A 14180-nucleotide genomic window follows, 5' to 3' on the forward strand; every position below is an offset into this window, starting at 1 on the left:
GGGGTGAAACCAGACAGAGAACCGCTCTCTGTGTAAGCCAGGGCCAGCCGCTTGGCGGCCGCCTCGCATCTCTCTTTTTCCCCATCTCCTTTCTGTCATACACCGCTGCCCTCCGTTGTAGCTCCGCGTTAGCAAGCCGCGCTAGCCAGCTAGCCGGCTAGCTGCCATGCAGCGCTAGCAGTAACATTGTGAGAGAACTAATATGGGACTTCTTGATAAAACGAGCAGATATTTGAAGTTTACACACCTACTTTCTCGCCTGAAAATATCTTAAAAGTTTATTTTGTGACCTAGAAACACGAATAAAAGCACTATAAAATCGAAGTAGTGGACGCCATTGTTTGACTCCGTAGAGGCGTGCTAGGAATTGTGGGATATAGAGTTTTCCACCAAGCATACACCCTTGCGGTTACCGTAACTATTCAATGGTTCGCGCAACCTTAAAAATTCCAATGGCTCCTTAAAGCAGCGACGCTGTGTGCGCCGTTGATATTGTCGTCATTACGGTAATCCAAATAAGGGTAGACAGGCCGTACTACTGCTGGCATACCACTAGAGTGAGCAACACACCACAAATTAAGTGAGTAAGCCAACACACCACAAATTAAGTTTCACTTTCGTTTTAAGTTAAGTTTCACTTTCCTTCCCATTCATTTCAATGGGAAAAAACTTGCATTAAAATATTCATATTTAAAAAACTATAGAAGTAATAAACACCAAGAGTCATAGCACACCATTCCTGATCCAGCCGCACAAAATGATATAACATATATGAAGCTTGTGTCAAAACTGTGGGATGAGTTACGCTGTAAAATTTCAGGCGGAAAAAGGAAAATAATAATAAGAATAATAAATCCGAGCAATAGTAATAAGTGTGCCTTTTGGCATAGGCACACTTAAAAAGAGGAGAGCGCGAGAAGAGAGGGCGGTGGTTCGTGAGTTGCACGGAGCATCCAGAGAAGTTAGCTTGTTTTTATGTACTAGTAGTAAGTGTGTTTTGACTTTTCGGACAGATAAGTCACAGTGTCGGTAAGCTAGTGACATAACACGTAAAGTTTCAGCGTGAGTCTGCTGGACTGTGTGCTTTGTTTCTTGCGGCTGTGCACGCATTAAGTTAAAGTGAGGCTAACCCAGCCGTTCGCTAATAAGGACTACTGTAGGCTGCCGTTTCGCTAAAGTTGTGGAACGTAACAAGCTGCAGAGGATCGTTACCGAACTGGATAACGACGGACACACCCCAGATAGTCACTCTGAGTGCCCGCGTCACTCAGAGTACCTCTGGCAACGTGGGAAGCTAAAACAGGTAGCTTGAGGAGCACGTGGAGATCACGGACCTTCCTCATCTTTGTGCTACTGCATTCAGAGCGGAGTGTTTCTGAAGGAGCTGAAGACAACTTGTTGCCTGGATTAATCTGGTGGGAGTTGCACGTTTCACAAGGTACTGAGTTTATTTATTTATTTTTTGCTCGTTGAGTGAAGAACTTCCGGTTGGGAGATCGTTTTGGATTTATACTGGAACAATACAGGCCTGCAACGTAGGGTTTTATCTCTGCCGGCTTTAGGTTTAGTTTGGGACTATAATTTTATTTTATCACTGGTGGTTTACACTGTATGTGTTGAGATTCTGTGTACAGTGGGTAAATTGCTGTGTGTGTTTTCTTGGTTTGCCTGAATACTGAAATCTGCCATTTTATTATTTTCTTGTTTTCATTGTTTGGTAAATTAAAGGAGGGTTGCAAGGCTCTACTTTACATGGTGTATGACATGTGTAGTGCTACTGTTAAGGAATAAGCTTCATTGATCCCAGAAACAAAAGAGAAATTAACTTAAAAATATCGTACGAGAGTACACTAGAAAAAGAACCTAAAGCCCATTTATTTAATGGTATTGAGTAAATGAGGGCTACATGTATAAAGTGTCTCATTTGCATGACCAATAATGTGGGACGTACAGCTCATGTAGACATCCATGTAGACATGGATTTTATTGAACTAACACCATCAGAGGGAAAGAAGTATTGTTTAGTGGTGGTGGACATGTTTTCCAAGTTTAGGTTTAGGTTGCGAACATATTGTGCATATCACCCACAATACGGAGGTGCCGTGGAAAGAGTGAATGGCTCTTTGAAAACAAAATTGGCAAAGTGCTGTGAAGAAACTGAACTTTCATGGCCAAAAGCACTCCCCCTTGTGTTAATGCACATACGCATGCGGGCCAGACCTCCAACACATCTCAGCCCTTATGAGGTGTTGTATGGGTGCCCTGCTATAGTGGGGGCAGAGCCTCCAAGGTGGTGAGCCATGTCCACAGAACTGTGTGACAGTGAAATGATTGTGTATTGTCAAAATCTCTCTAAGACTCTCTCACAGATACACCAAAACGTGAAGGCAGCCATGCCCAAACCAGCAGAAGGACCATTGCACCCGTTTAAGCCAGGCGACTGGATGCTGGTGAAAGATTTCAAGAGAAAGCACTGGAAGGCAAGGTGGTGGCTCAGTCCATTCCAAGTTCTGCTGACCATGCAGACAGCGGTAAAGGTTGGGGAACGAGTTACCTGGATCCACGCCAGTCACTGTAAGCTGTTTCCAGAGGAATCGCCTGGGGAGGCGGGAGAGCGACCAGGTGAAACATACGGGCAGAATGATCCCCGCACCTCATCCAGGCAGTACGCAGTCCAGCCTCTAATTGCAACAATGCGTCATACTGAGAAGCACCTCATCATTGGAGTGGCTCTGCTGCTCTTCACCGGGCTGATGATTGCCCTGTTGTGGAGCCTCTGGGGTGATCCGCAGCTGGAGGCGACTTCTCAACCCAGACGAGCGCAAGCGGCAGGAAACGGCGGACCTCATACCAAAGTGGTGGTCACCGCAGTAAAAGAACAATTGACAGTTGCAGAGTTTGATTTGTGTGATGTAATAGAATATTATGGTAGCCAATGTGTTTGGCGAGGCCACAATGTGTATATGTGTAATACCGGGCATATACCGCAGCATAGGATTAGCAATTCTGATTACTGGTTTCCGACCTGGTATTGGGTTCTTTGGAGCATGGGACCAGGTGGTTGGACAGCGACCCCCAGGGTAGGTAGTTTCAATGCACGGGCGTAGATGTATTTCTCACTGACTAGGGCTGAGGTGGCAGGAGACGCAGCCACAGGAAAGGTGAAACCATTGATTTTAACAATAAAAAACACAACAAAACTTTGTCTTGACATAAGTTGTGAAAGCAGCGGATGGACTTATTTCAACTTGGTGGTAGATGTCACGGGTGCAGATCCACTGGGGTTGTTCAGTGTGAAATTTGGGATGGCCACACCAAATGCAAAGGTAACCAAGAATGCAACCTCAGCACATGCACCTGTGGAGCTGTCAGGACATCAGTTAGTAACTTATTTAAACATAACTGGACCTGAGGACGTGGTGCAAAAAGAGACAGGTTATGTAGCTAAGAATGTGTGGCTGGATTGGATAACTTACATAGCTGGAGGGCATTATACAGCAGTTGTTTTTTTTGCTCTCAATTTTGACAGCCCTATTAAAGATTAATATCAGTCTTTACATGTTCAAGATAGCTTTTCTTTAAATTATTTAATTCTCACTCACTTTTGCAACTTTGTACTTTTGTGTTACTCGCAGCAACAACTCCACCTCATTGTTAGTCCATTTAAAAAACTTTTCCTTGATCTTTTGCCGCGATGTTTCAACGAGCCGGAAAATAAATAAATGGCTGACAGAAATGGGGCAGGTCAAATCTTCGTACGCTTCACGCATGTGCAGTACTGGAACATAAGCGTGTCAATGTGGACACACAACTCTGTGAAAACAACTGAAAACGATAGTGTGTATGCGGAGCGTTTTCAGACGAAAATCTATCCGGGCTAGTATGGATGTAGTCTCAGTACCCTCTTCCCAGTAGTTAAGAAGGGTGTTACTTCCCCTGTGTTTTCTCCTAGGGCCGGAAACTACACGTTTGACCAGGGTAAGTGTTACCCTAATAGGCATTCAGGTGAGTCATGGTGTGATAAGGTGACAAATGTTACTGAATGGGCAAATAGGAGCAGCATTAATGTTGCTCGTGGTGACCTGTTCTGGTGGTGTGGTGACAAGATTCTGAGGGACACCCTACCACGTGGCTGGTCAGGAGCTTGTACTATTGTAAGATTGGCACTCCCTATAGTGATCTCATGCTACTGCAGAGACCCATATGGGTAGGACCCGCAGAGCCACGTCAAAATATTTAGATTTAACTAAAAACTCCCCAACTTACATAGATGCTATAGGTGTTCCTAGAGGTGTTCCTGATGAGTATAAATTGGCCAACCAGGTCGCAGAAGGGTTTGAGTCCATCTTTCTATGGATAACCCCAAATAAGAATGTAGATGGATAAAATATGTTCATTATAATATTCAGCGACTGGCTAATTTGACACGGGATGCAGTGGTGGACCTAGCTGAACAGCTGGCCGCCACTTCCCTAATGGCCCAGCAAAATATGATGGCCTTGTATATGCTTTTGGCTGAGAGGGAGGGTGTTTGTACTATGGCAGGTCCTCTGTGTTGTACTTTCATCCCTAATAACACAGCTCCAGACGGCTCTGTAACCAGGGCACTGGAAGGGTTGAGGTCACTGTCCACCCAAATGATAGAGGACTCTGGTATAAATAATCCCTTGGATGACTGTTGTTTTTTTGGGGGGTTTTGCAATTATTTTGGTAAGTATAAAGCCATAGTGGTGTCTTTGTTGATGTCCATAGCCACATTTTCTGCCATACTTACATGTTGTGGCTGTTGTTTCATCCCGTGCCTTCACACCCTATAGTGCATAAGTTGATCACAACTGTGCTGACAAAAGAGGATGAGACTCCTAAATTTCAGGCTGAAGATAGGGACAGTGATGAGGTTAGTGAGAGTGAAGATGAGCATTAAGGTGTGAAATTGATCTGTGCTTTTGTGGGGGGGTTTCTTTTTCTTCCTTCCTGACCTATAGAATGATGCACATTGTGAAATCTCTTTTGAGAGTACAATGGTGTTGATGTTATGTACAGAAGTTGGGAAAGAAATTCCTATGTTTGATTAATATTGTTATTTGATGGGGTTGTTATCACAAAGGGGGGAATTGTACTGGAAATCTTTATTTTATGTATTAATCGCATCACTTTAGTAATAGTAGTAATGCTTTCTCAACTCAATGTAGAATAATCACTCTTGACACCAGCTGTATGCATGTAAAATGTTATTGGGTGGGCCACAAGGTTTATTGCCTTCTCACAGCGAACCCATTGAAGACTTAAGGGTCTCCAGACATCCTGTTCTAAAGGAGGTGACAGTTGGTGACAGTTGATCTGTCTTAGACTAGGAGAGGGTCAAGGATGAGCTGGACTGAAGAGACTGAAGAGGTGTAAAAGGGTTCAGGGTAGTGTCTTTCCTCAGAAAAACTGGTTTGATCTGAACATTTTTCTCCACTGCAGTGTTTTTCTTTTCTTTTTAACCTAACTTCAGAAGACATGCTCACCTGGTGGTGCAATTTTATATGAGATTTTACACGACAGCAGGTTTCCCAACCTTGTAAACAGTACCCTTGCACAATTACTGAAACTTGCACCACTGACGAACAATCGCCTGCGAGTCCATGAGCATTGATCACCATTAATTTATCAAAGACCACTCATCAGTGACCATTGGGTGGAATAGTAGCTCATAGTCAAAGTAGTCATTTATTTTAATGGAATCTCTTCCTTCCTTATGTCGCCATCTATTTTCTGAGCACCCTAATTGCACAGCAAAGGTAAGGTAGAGGCCAGTTCCATTAAGAGATTTAATTGGGAATTCCAGTCTCAGTAATAAAAATTAACGAATTGGCTCATGTCAGTGCTCACTTACTACCAGGTACATGCCCAGTATGCCAGAAAAAAATAAAATAAAAAAAACCCCTGTATTTTAACAAACTCAAAATTCTGTAAATGAAAATACAGTAAATGAAAAATACTAAAAATCTTGCTACTGTAGACGTTGGGGGGGGGGGGGAAGCTGTAAAAAGGTTACAGTAAAAACAAAGTTACAGTAAAAAGTAGCTATATTGTAACAGAAATTTCAGTAAAGTTACTGTAAATACATAAGAGCATATTGCTCTTATGCATAACAGCAGTAAGCATGCAGCAGCTATCAGTAAGTCATTAATCAAATTTACAACTCTACATTACGTCTGTTTACACTGTAGAGTTGGATCATTAGACAGATATATTGGCTAGGTGTAATGGTTTTTCAAGTACATTCTGGCTCTCATTTTACTCCAACAAACATTATATTTGTAACAAATCTAACAATTCACTGTGATAATTTTTTTGCAAGTTGTTTTACTCATTAATTGTATTCCAACAAATAAGAGATGTCTAACTGAGGCAGGAATAAGCACTCCCACTAGTGTAGAAAGGCAATTTAAAGAAAAACGGGTACAGATACAAGACGAAACAAACAAGATTTAGCAAAGTCTTGCAAAATAGTTCTTGGATGCTTACCAGACCTCTGTGAATGACCATCTGAAAAATGGAACACAAAGATAAACATGATAAACCAGTATATTTAAAAAGATATGTGAAAATTCAACTTGGACCTACTCTCTTGTCGAAAGTGATTTTGTTGTTGTTGTTGTTGTGAGCAGTTTTGATTAGAGCTTGGTAATAAAGGGGTAATTGTAGGGTAATAAGGAAGAATGTAGTAATGTGGTAATTTCTAAGTTATTACAACTGCCAAAGTAATAACCACTTAATATCCAACTTATATCATTATAGCAACACTGGTAACAGTTGAGTAATATTAGGCTGAAATGTATGTAATTTGATAACAACAGCTCAGCAAAATAAAAAACTCCCTGTTTATATTTAATAACATTTAATTTAACTTGGCCGCTGTTCAGCCCCTGTTGAAAGTTCAGACTTCACAGTATACATCAGTTTTTAAATTTTAATGACAGCGTTCTGATTTTTTTTTTTTTTTTACATAAGCCATGCTTTTTTCTAAATACTATTGTTTTGTCTTTGGTTTGTTTTGAAAGCTTTTTTAAGCACAGCGCGAAAATAGTAAAGAAAGAAAAAAAGCCACCTCTTTCCTATTGGTTGAAAAATGTACCATGTCAACCAATTTTTAAAAAAGTCAACATGTGGGATTTGGTTGTTTAGGACGAGGGGAAGGTTTTGGGAGTGACAATAACAGCAGCGAGACAGAGCAAGCGAGTGAGAGAGACTTTTGAGATGTGGGAGATTTGTGACGTTTAGCGTGGAGTGTATAGTTAGTGTGTTGTGTTGTCTTGTGTAGTTAGTGTGTTGTGTAGTTGTTGTTTTGTTTTGTGTGTTGGTGAGGGCACTAATGAATGTCAGAAAGGCAGATTGCAGTGCAAACACTTTCTCTAGGTGGATAAGAGGACTGATACACCTCCTTTTAATGGCACAAATATTTTGTGGGGCATCTTATTGTGACACCTGATTGTTCTCTTCTGTACCAAATTTAAAAAAAACAAAACAAATGTCAGGTGTACTGGCATCATTTTTAGATACATAGTTGTATATGTTTACTAAATGTGTGCATAAGATTTCAAAATGTACAATTTATATTTGCATTTCAAGTAATAAAAATGATTTACTCAACATGTCTGTGGGCTTTTACTCAAAAAAATACTTTTATGATTTTATGTTTTTTGTGTGATTTCAGATCAGTTTTGTTAACACAGTATGTCAATGAAAAACAGCTAAATTCAGACACGTGAGGCTGAGCTGAAGAAGGATACCAAACAAGGCAAGGAAAAATAAAATAAAATAAAACAATTTGAAGGTGAAATGCAAATGTAAAATCAAAAGGAATCAAAAATGGCCAGTTATATTTTGGACCTCAGAGGGTTAAGCAAAGAAATCGTGAAAAATTAGGTTTAAATTTTTGTTTATGACAGTGCAGATTTCTGACATTTTGTCTAAATTTAAGCATTTTACACTTTTCTTCTAACAGCAAAAGTGTGAAACTTCAATTAGACTTGTTTTTGTTAAGTAACCACCCCATTTTGTGTAGCTTTCTAGATTTTAGACTTATTGGGCTACATATTTATTTATTATACAGGCTATACAGTACATAAAATCAGAATTTGCATGTTTTATGTAACTAGTGTTTAATGATGTTGGCTACACAAAATAATTGCTTACAGACTATATTTATATGAAAAACATGTATACTTACTGCATTTGAATCATTTTAACCATATGAAACCACCTGTGTATGTTTAAAATAAAAGAAGGCTTGGATTTTGCCACTCCATTTGATTTCCTTGCCACCCTAAGAAAATTTGTCTAGATCTGCCCTTGAGACAGGACTCAAATTATGGCAAGGGCCGTAACAGGCGTTTTTGCATTTTGCAGAGCTGTTTCCTGGTTATTACACAGAAACTACTAGAGATATTTTCAGGTAATAACCACACTTCTTTAAGTTAGCATTAATAGGTAATTAATATGTTATTAAATGGAAACAAGTGGTTTTGTACTTTGCAGTGCACTTTCATGCTGGTCACACAGAAGTTACAGAAGGTAATTGAGTGGTAATAACATTTTAAAAATTACCATATTATGATGTTTTTCTTTCTTCCTTGTTACCCAACTATTATCACTTTATTACCGAGCTGTATTCTTATACTATAACCACCAGTTTTTAGGTTCTTATTATCCTATTTCATAAATTTCAGGGTAATATCACTCAACTGTAACCAGTGTTGCTACCATGATATTACTTGGCTATTAAGTGGTTATTACTTTATGTTTTTTTTGTTACCTCTTTATTACAGAGCTGTAATAGAAAGTGCAACCTTTTTTTAATTAATATTTTACAAACTCTATTAAAATTACTACTATAATACCAATTTCAGCATTATAATATCTATTGAAATATTTTAGATGAACCACAAACAAGTCTTAATTGAGAAAACTTTTAGTATTCCAACTTTACAGCAATCATTCAGATAACATTACTGATTTACAAACCAGTTATAATAAACAAAGTTATAATAACTAAAATTAAAAACGAAAAGAAAACAGATGCCAATTACTTGCTTGTTAGATTCGAAAATATGTAGGGTGTTTCAAATAATAGGTTGCAAGCAATCCAGGGATGTTAACATATTTGCTTTAGGTGACAAATATAAAATTTTAAAAAAAAAACATGTCTTATCCTGGTACAGGAATGGTAACTCGTTTTATATTGAGTGTCACATTCTACAAAACTCATCTTGCGTGTCATCATGCGACAGTACCAAGATATTATATTTACAAATATTACATTTTTAAGTATTCATAGTGATTAAAGAGATGAATGTAAACATCCAAATAACATTGTACTCTCTCCATTCTTAGGCTAAGTAATAAGACAAATGTTTAATAATATTTACATTTCTTTCTCACCTTTGCAAAAGAAAATGATCATCACAGAGAAACAGCACACAAACCACTGAAGAGCCATCGCTAACTGCCCCTGTTTCCATTTGACTACAGGTATTAAGCACTGCAAACTTGCTCAGCTCCACCCCCTCACCTCCCCCCCCCCCCCCCCCCCCCCCCCGTCCCAAAAAATGCCGACAGGTCAAAAGTCTTGAGGCCCGTGTTCATACACTCCAAGAGCACATTCTTTATATTCTTTGTGTTAAATGTGAAAAACTAAAAACACTGGGAAATATGTTGTTTTGCTTCCACAACATGTCAGACCCATAGAAGCAAGGATGCAGGAGCCTTTGAGAACCCAGTGTAGATGTCAAATGGCAAGTGGCTATGGGACATCAGTGGATCCTTTATGTCCAGTGGGTTACAGGTTTGAAAGAGTTTTAAGAAGGTGCCTTGGGCTCTATACTATATTTGACAGCAGATGTCACAGATTGACAGCTTTCATTAGTTTACATGGTTCTCTGTTAAGAGCACAAAATAATAATGTAAGATTAGCATCTCTATATAAACAGTTTCAAAACTATTAATTTTGAAAATAAAAAGAAATGTTTTATTATTTAGTCGTTTATTTAGTAGAGTGTTGGAGGAGCATGTGAGTGATTCTGTTTTGCAAATGTGGACAAATGTACTGATGATAAAAGAGGGAAAATAATGATTTGTGAATTTAGTAGCAACTCAGATGACTCATCCCTCTCAATCAAATATACTGGGATAGAGAAAGAATAGTGACTGACAAAGAGTGATGAATGGGTACGTTTTTCTCCATATATGTGTGTGTGTGTGAGATTTGGAAATAAATTTTAGTGGCATGTAGTATAAGCCATTCAAGAACTGAATCTTTATCCTTGTGGTTTTACCATCCTCTTGTCTTTTTTCTGTCACACAGTAAAATTTGTGATTTACACATTTGTCCTGGAACTGAAACTCAGTTCAGCTGTACTTTGATTCATGATATATTTTTTCCCTTGCATTGATGGAAAGTGACAAATCATACCAACTTTGAAGAATTATAATTTCACCTTGTGTTGCACAGCAAGTTTTGAGATACAATATTGCACAAAAAATTGAGCATGTACATTGAAACTCTGACACTTATCAAAAATTACTTTGAAAGAAAAAAACAGTGGGTAATTTTAAGCTCACATAGAGCACTTTCATAACCTTTGGATTATGGGTCTCCAGCCTTGGGCTGTGTACTGTATTTTGCAACAGATGATGTAACAGAGTTGATACATTTCGTTAATTTGCATGTTAGTTTGCAAATAAACATCTGATGTACTACCATCCTCTCTGATGCCCCCGGCATGGTCCAGATAAGCACAAAGCAAGATTATAATCTGGTTTCTTTCCTGTGAACAAGGCAGCCTCGTGGCCACTGCCATTTGTGATAATAGTGGTCTCTTCTTTTTATTTTTCTCCAATGTCCCTTGCAGGGCTCCATAAAAGCATGCTTGAAGAAATTGTTTCTATTTCTGAGTCTGAGCACTCAAACCTTCAAATGATAGTCTTTTTTTGGAAGTAACAAGGCAAAGTATTAAAAGAATTCACACACACACACACACACACACACACACACACACACACGTATACACACACACACACACACACACAAAAAAAACCGAACAGGAATAGATTCAGTAATTTAGGCTGGAGATTGTTAAATATCAACACTTCGCCGTGTTCTTTTGATTCCTCAGAGGCATCCGAGGGAAGACACAACACTGCTCAGTTGACCATTTAGCACTTTGTTCTCTTACACAATTGCTTCTAAAAGGGAGATGCGTCCTGCATGACACGTTGCTGCAGATCTCAAAATGGAGACGGCCCTTGACAGCTTTATTACCGGGCACCCTATTCTAGTCTAAACAACAGCATTTCAGTAAGTTTCCACTACAAGATGGTTAGTTCCCTGTTATTTACTGCTCTGTAGGGCGAGAGTCTACAAGTGATGGCCACATATTCTAATGTCTAATGCCTTTATTATTCAGGGCTTTGTCCACTTAATACTACACTATATGATTATATGGCCGTTTTGATTAATATGAGATTAATGTAAGGTACAGTATTAAAGCACTTCAGATAATACCTTTATAACATCCCCTCTTTTGATCTGCCTCCATGGCAGATCAACACTACTGCAAATCATCAAACACTCCAAGAGCACATTCTTTATATTCTTTGTGTTAAATGTGAAAAACTAAAAACACTGGGAAATATGTTGTTTTGCTTCCACAACATGTCAGACCCATAGAAGCAAGGATGCAGGAGCCTTTGAGAACCCAGTGGAGATGTCAAATGGCAAGTGGCTATGGGACATCAGTGGATCCTTTATGTCCAGTGGGTTACAGGTTTGAAAGAGTTTTAAGAAGGTGCCTTGGGCTCTATACTATATTTGAGAGCAGATGTCACAGGTTGACAGCTTTCATTAGTTTACATGGTTCTCTGTTAAGAGCACAAAATAATAATGTAAGATTAGCATCTCTATATAAACAGTTTCAAAACAATTAATTTTGAAAATAAAAAGAAATGTTTTATTATTTAGTCGTTTATTTAGTAGAGTGTTGGAGGAGCATGTGAGTGATTCTGTTTTGCAAATGTGGACAAATGTACTGATGATAAAAGAGGGAAAATAATGGTTTGTGAATTTAGTAGCAACTCAGATGACTCATCCCTCTCAATCAAATATACTGGGATAGAGAAAGAATAGTGACTGACAAAGAGTGATGAATGGGTACGTTTTTCTCCATATATGTGTGTGTGTGTGAGATTTGGAAATAAATTTTAGTGGCATGTAGTATAAGCCATTCAAGAACTGAATCTTTATCCTCGTGGTTTTACCATCCTCTTGTCTTTTTTCTGTCACACAGTAAAATTTGTGATTTACACATTTGTCCTGGAACTGAAACTCAGTTCAGCTGTACTTTGATTCATGATATATTTTTTCCCTTGCATTGATGGAAAGTGACAAATCATACCAACTTTGAAGAATTATAATTTCACCTTGTGTTGCACAGCAAGTTTTGAGATACAATATTGCACAAAAAAATTGAGCATGTACATTGAAACTCTGACACTTATCAAAAATTACTTTGAAAGAAAAAACAGTGGGTAATTTTAAGCTCACATAGAGCACTTTCATAACCTTTGGATTATGGGTCTCCAGCCTTGGGCTGTGTACTGTATTTTGCAACAGATGATGTAACAGAGTTGATACATTTCGTTAATTTGCATGTTAGTTTGCAAATAAACATCTGATGTACTACCATCCTCTCTGATGCCCCCGGCATGGTCCAGATAAGCACAAAGCAAGATTATAATCTGGTTTCTTTCCTGTGAACAAGGCAGCCTCGTGGCCACTGCCATTTGTGATAATAGTGGTCTCTTCTTTTTATTTTTCTCCAATGACCCTTGCAGGGCTCCATAAAAGCATGCTTGAAGAAATTGTTTTTATTTCTGAGTCTGAGCACTCAAACCTTCAAATGATAGTCTTTTTTTAATCAGCAAGTCTCTGCCAATTAAATTCACAGGGACGTGTGCTGAAATCACATACGGATGTGTAAATACATTGAAGGACATGTCCTGGTCAAAAATGACTCCAAGGTTCCTCACAGCGTTACTGGAGGCCAAGGTAATGCCATCCAGAGTAAGAATCTGGTTAGATACCATATTTCTAAGATTTTCAGGGCCGAGTACAATAACCTCAGCTTTATCTGAATTAAGAAGCAGAAAGTTAGCGGCCATCCAGGTCTTTATGTCTTAAAGACATTCCTGCAGTTTAACTAATTGGTGTGTGTTATCTGGATAGATAGAGCTGGGTGTCATCTGCATGTTCTAATCGCTCTAATAGGATATTATGGTCAACAGTATCGAATGCTGCACTAAGGTCTAGCAGGACAAGCACAGAGATGAGTCCACTTTCAGAGGCCATAAGAAGATCATTTGTAACCTTCACTAAAGCTGTTTCTGTGCTGTGCTGAGCTCTGAAACCTGACTGAAACTCTTCAAATAAGCCATTCCTCTGCAGATGATCTGTTAGCTGTTTGACAACTACTCTTTCAAGGATTTTTGATATGAAAGGAAGGTTGGAGATTGGCCTATAATTAGCTAAGACTGCTGGGTCTAGAGATGGCTTTTTGAGTAAAGGTTTAACTACAGCTAGCTTGAAGGCCTGTGGTACATAGCCGATTATTAGAGATAGGTTGATCATATTTAAGATCAAAGAATTAATTAATGGCAGGACTTCTTTGAGCAGTTTTGTAGGAATGGGGTCTAAAAGACACGTTGATGGCTTGGAGGAAGTAATTATTGAAGTTAACTCAATAACTTAGCCTCCGGACTAAGACCACCAGGTACCGGAACAGCTTCTTCCCCACAGCTGTCAGACTCCTGAACTCTGCCTCCTGACATCTGACCCACGTTAAACTCATGGACTAAACATACACACACCCACAATGGACAACTGTACCCTGAAACACACAATAATAACATGGACTGAACCACCACTCACAACCACTAGCACTTTATATAGCCTCTGTAGAAACTATCTATACCCTCACTTATCTTAACTGCACTACTGTATAGCTCTGTGTAAATAATCATTCTGTACATTCGATAATCTTTAATCCTACAACTGTTTACAACTTGCATAGTTCCCATTTCTGTATAACTGTATATCTCAGATTTCTGTAAAGTTATTTATTTCATATTCTGTATAG

General features: G+C 38.8%; 1 protein-coding gene across 11 annotated transcripts in view; it reads right to left on the minus strand.

Moving 5' to 3' along the window:
• The window catches only part of LOC120731738 (deleted in malignant brain tumors 1 protein-like), a 42594-nt gene extending 33092 nt beyond the window's left edge, over positions 1-9502 (minus strand). For all 11 annotated transcript variants that reach the window (XM_040029696.1, XM_040029617.1, XM_040029533.1 and 8 more), the window contains exons 1-2: positions 9430-9502; positions 6514-6534 (exon numbers count right to left, since the gene is read on the minus strand). In XM_040029696.1, coding sequence (XP_039885630.1) covers positions 6514-6534; positions 9430-9487 — 79 coding nt within the window. In that variant the 5' untranslated portion in view covers positions 9488-9502. The remainder of the gene's footprint in view (positions 1-6513; positions 6535-9429) is intronic.
• Positions 9503-14180: the final 4678 nt, after the last annotated feature.

The sequence above is a fragment of the Simochromis diagramma genome, unplaced genomic scaffold (assembly GCF_900408965.1).
Source record: "Simochromis diagramma unplaced genomic scaffold, fSimDia1.1 OVJJ01000382.1, whole genome shotgun sequence".
NCBI classification, from domain to species: Eukaryota; Metazoa; Chordata; class Actinopteri; order Cichliformes; family Cichlidae; genus Simochromis; species Simochromis diagramma.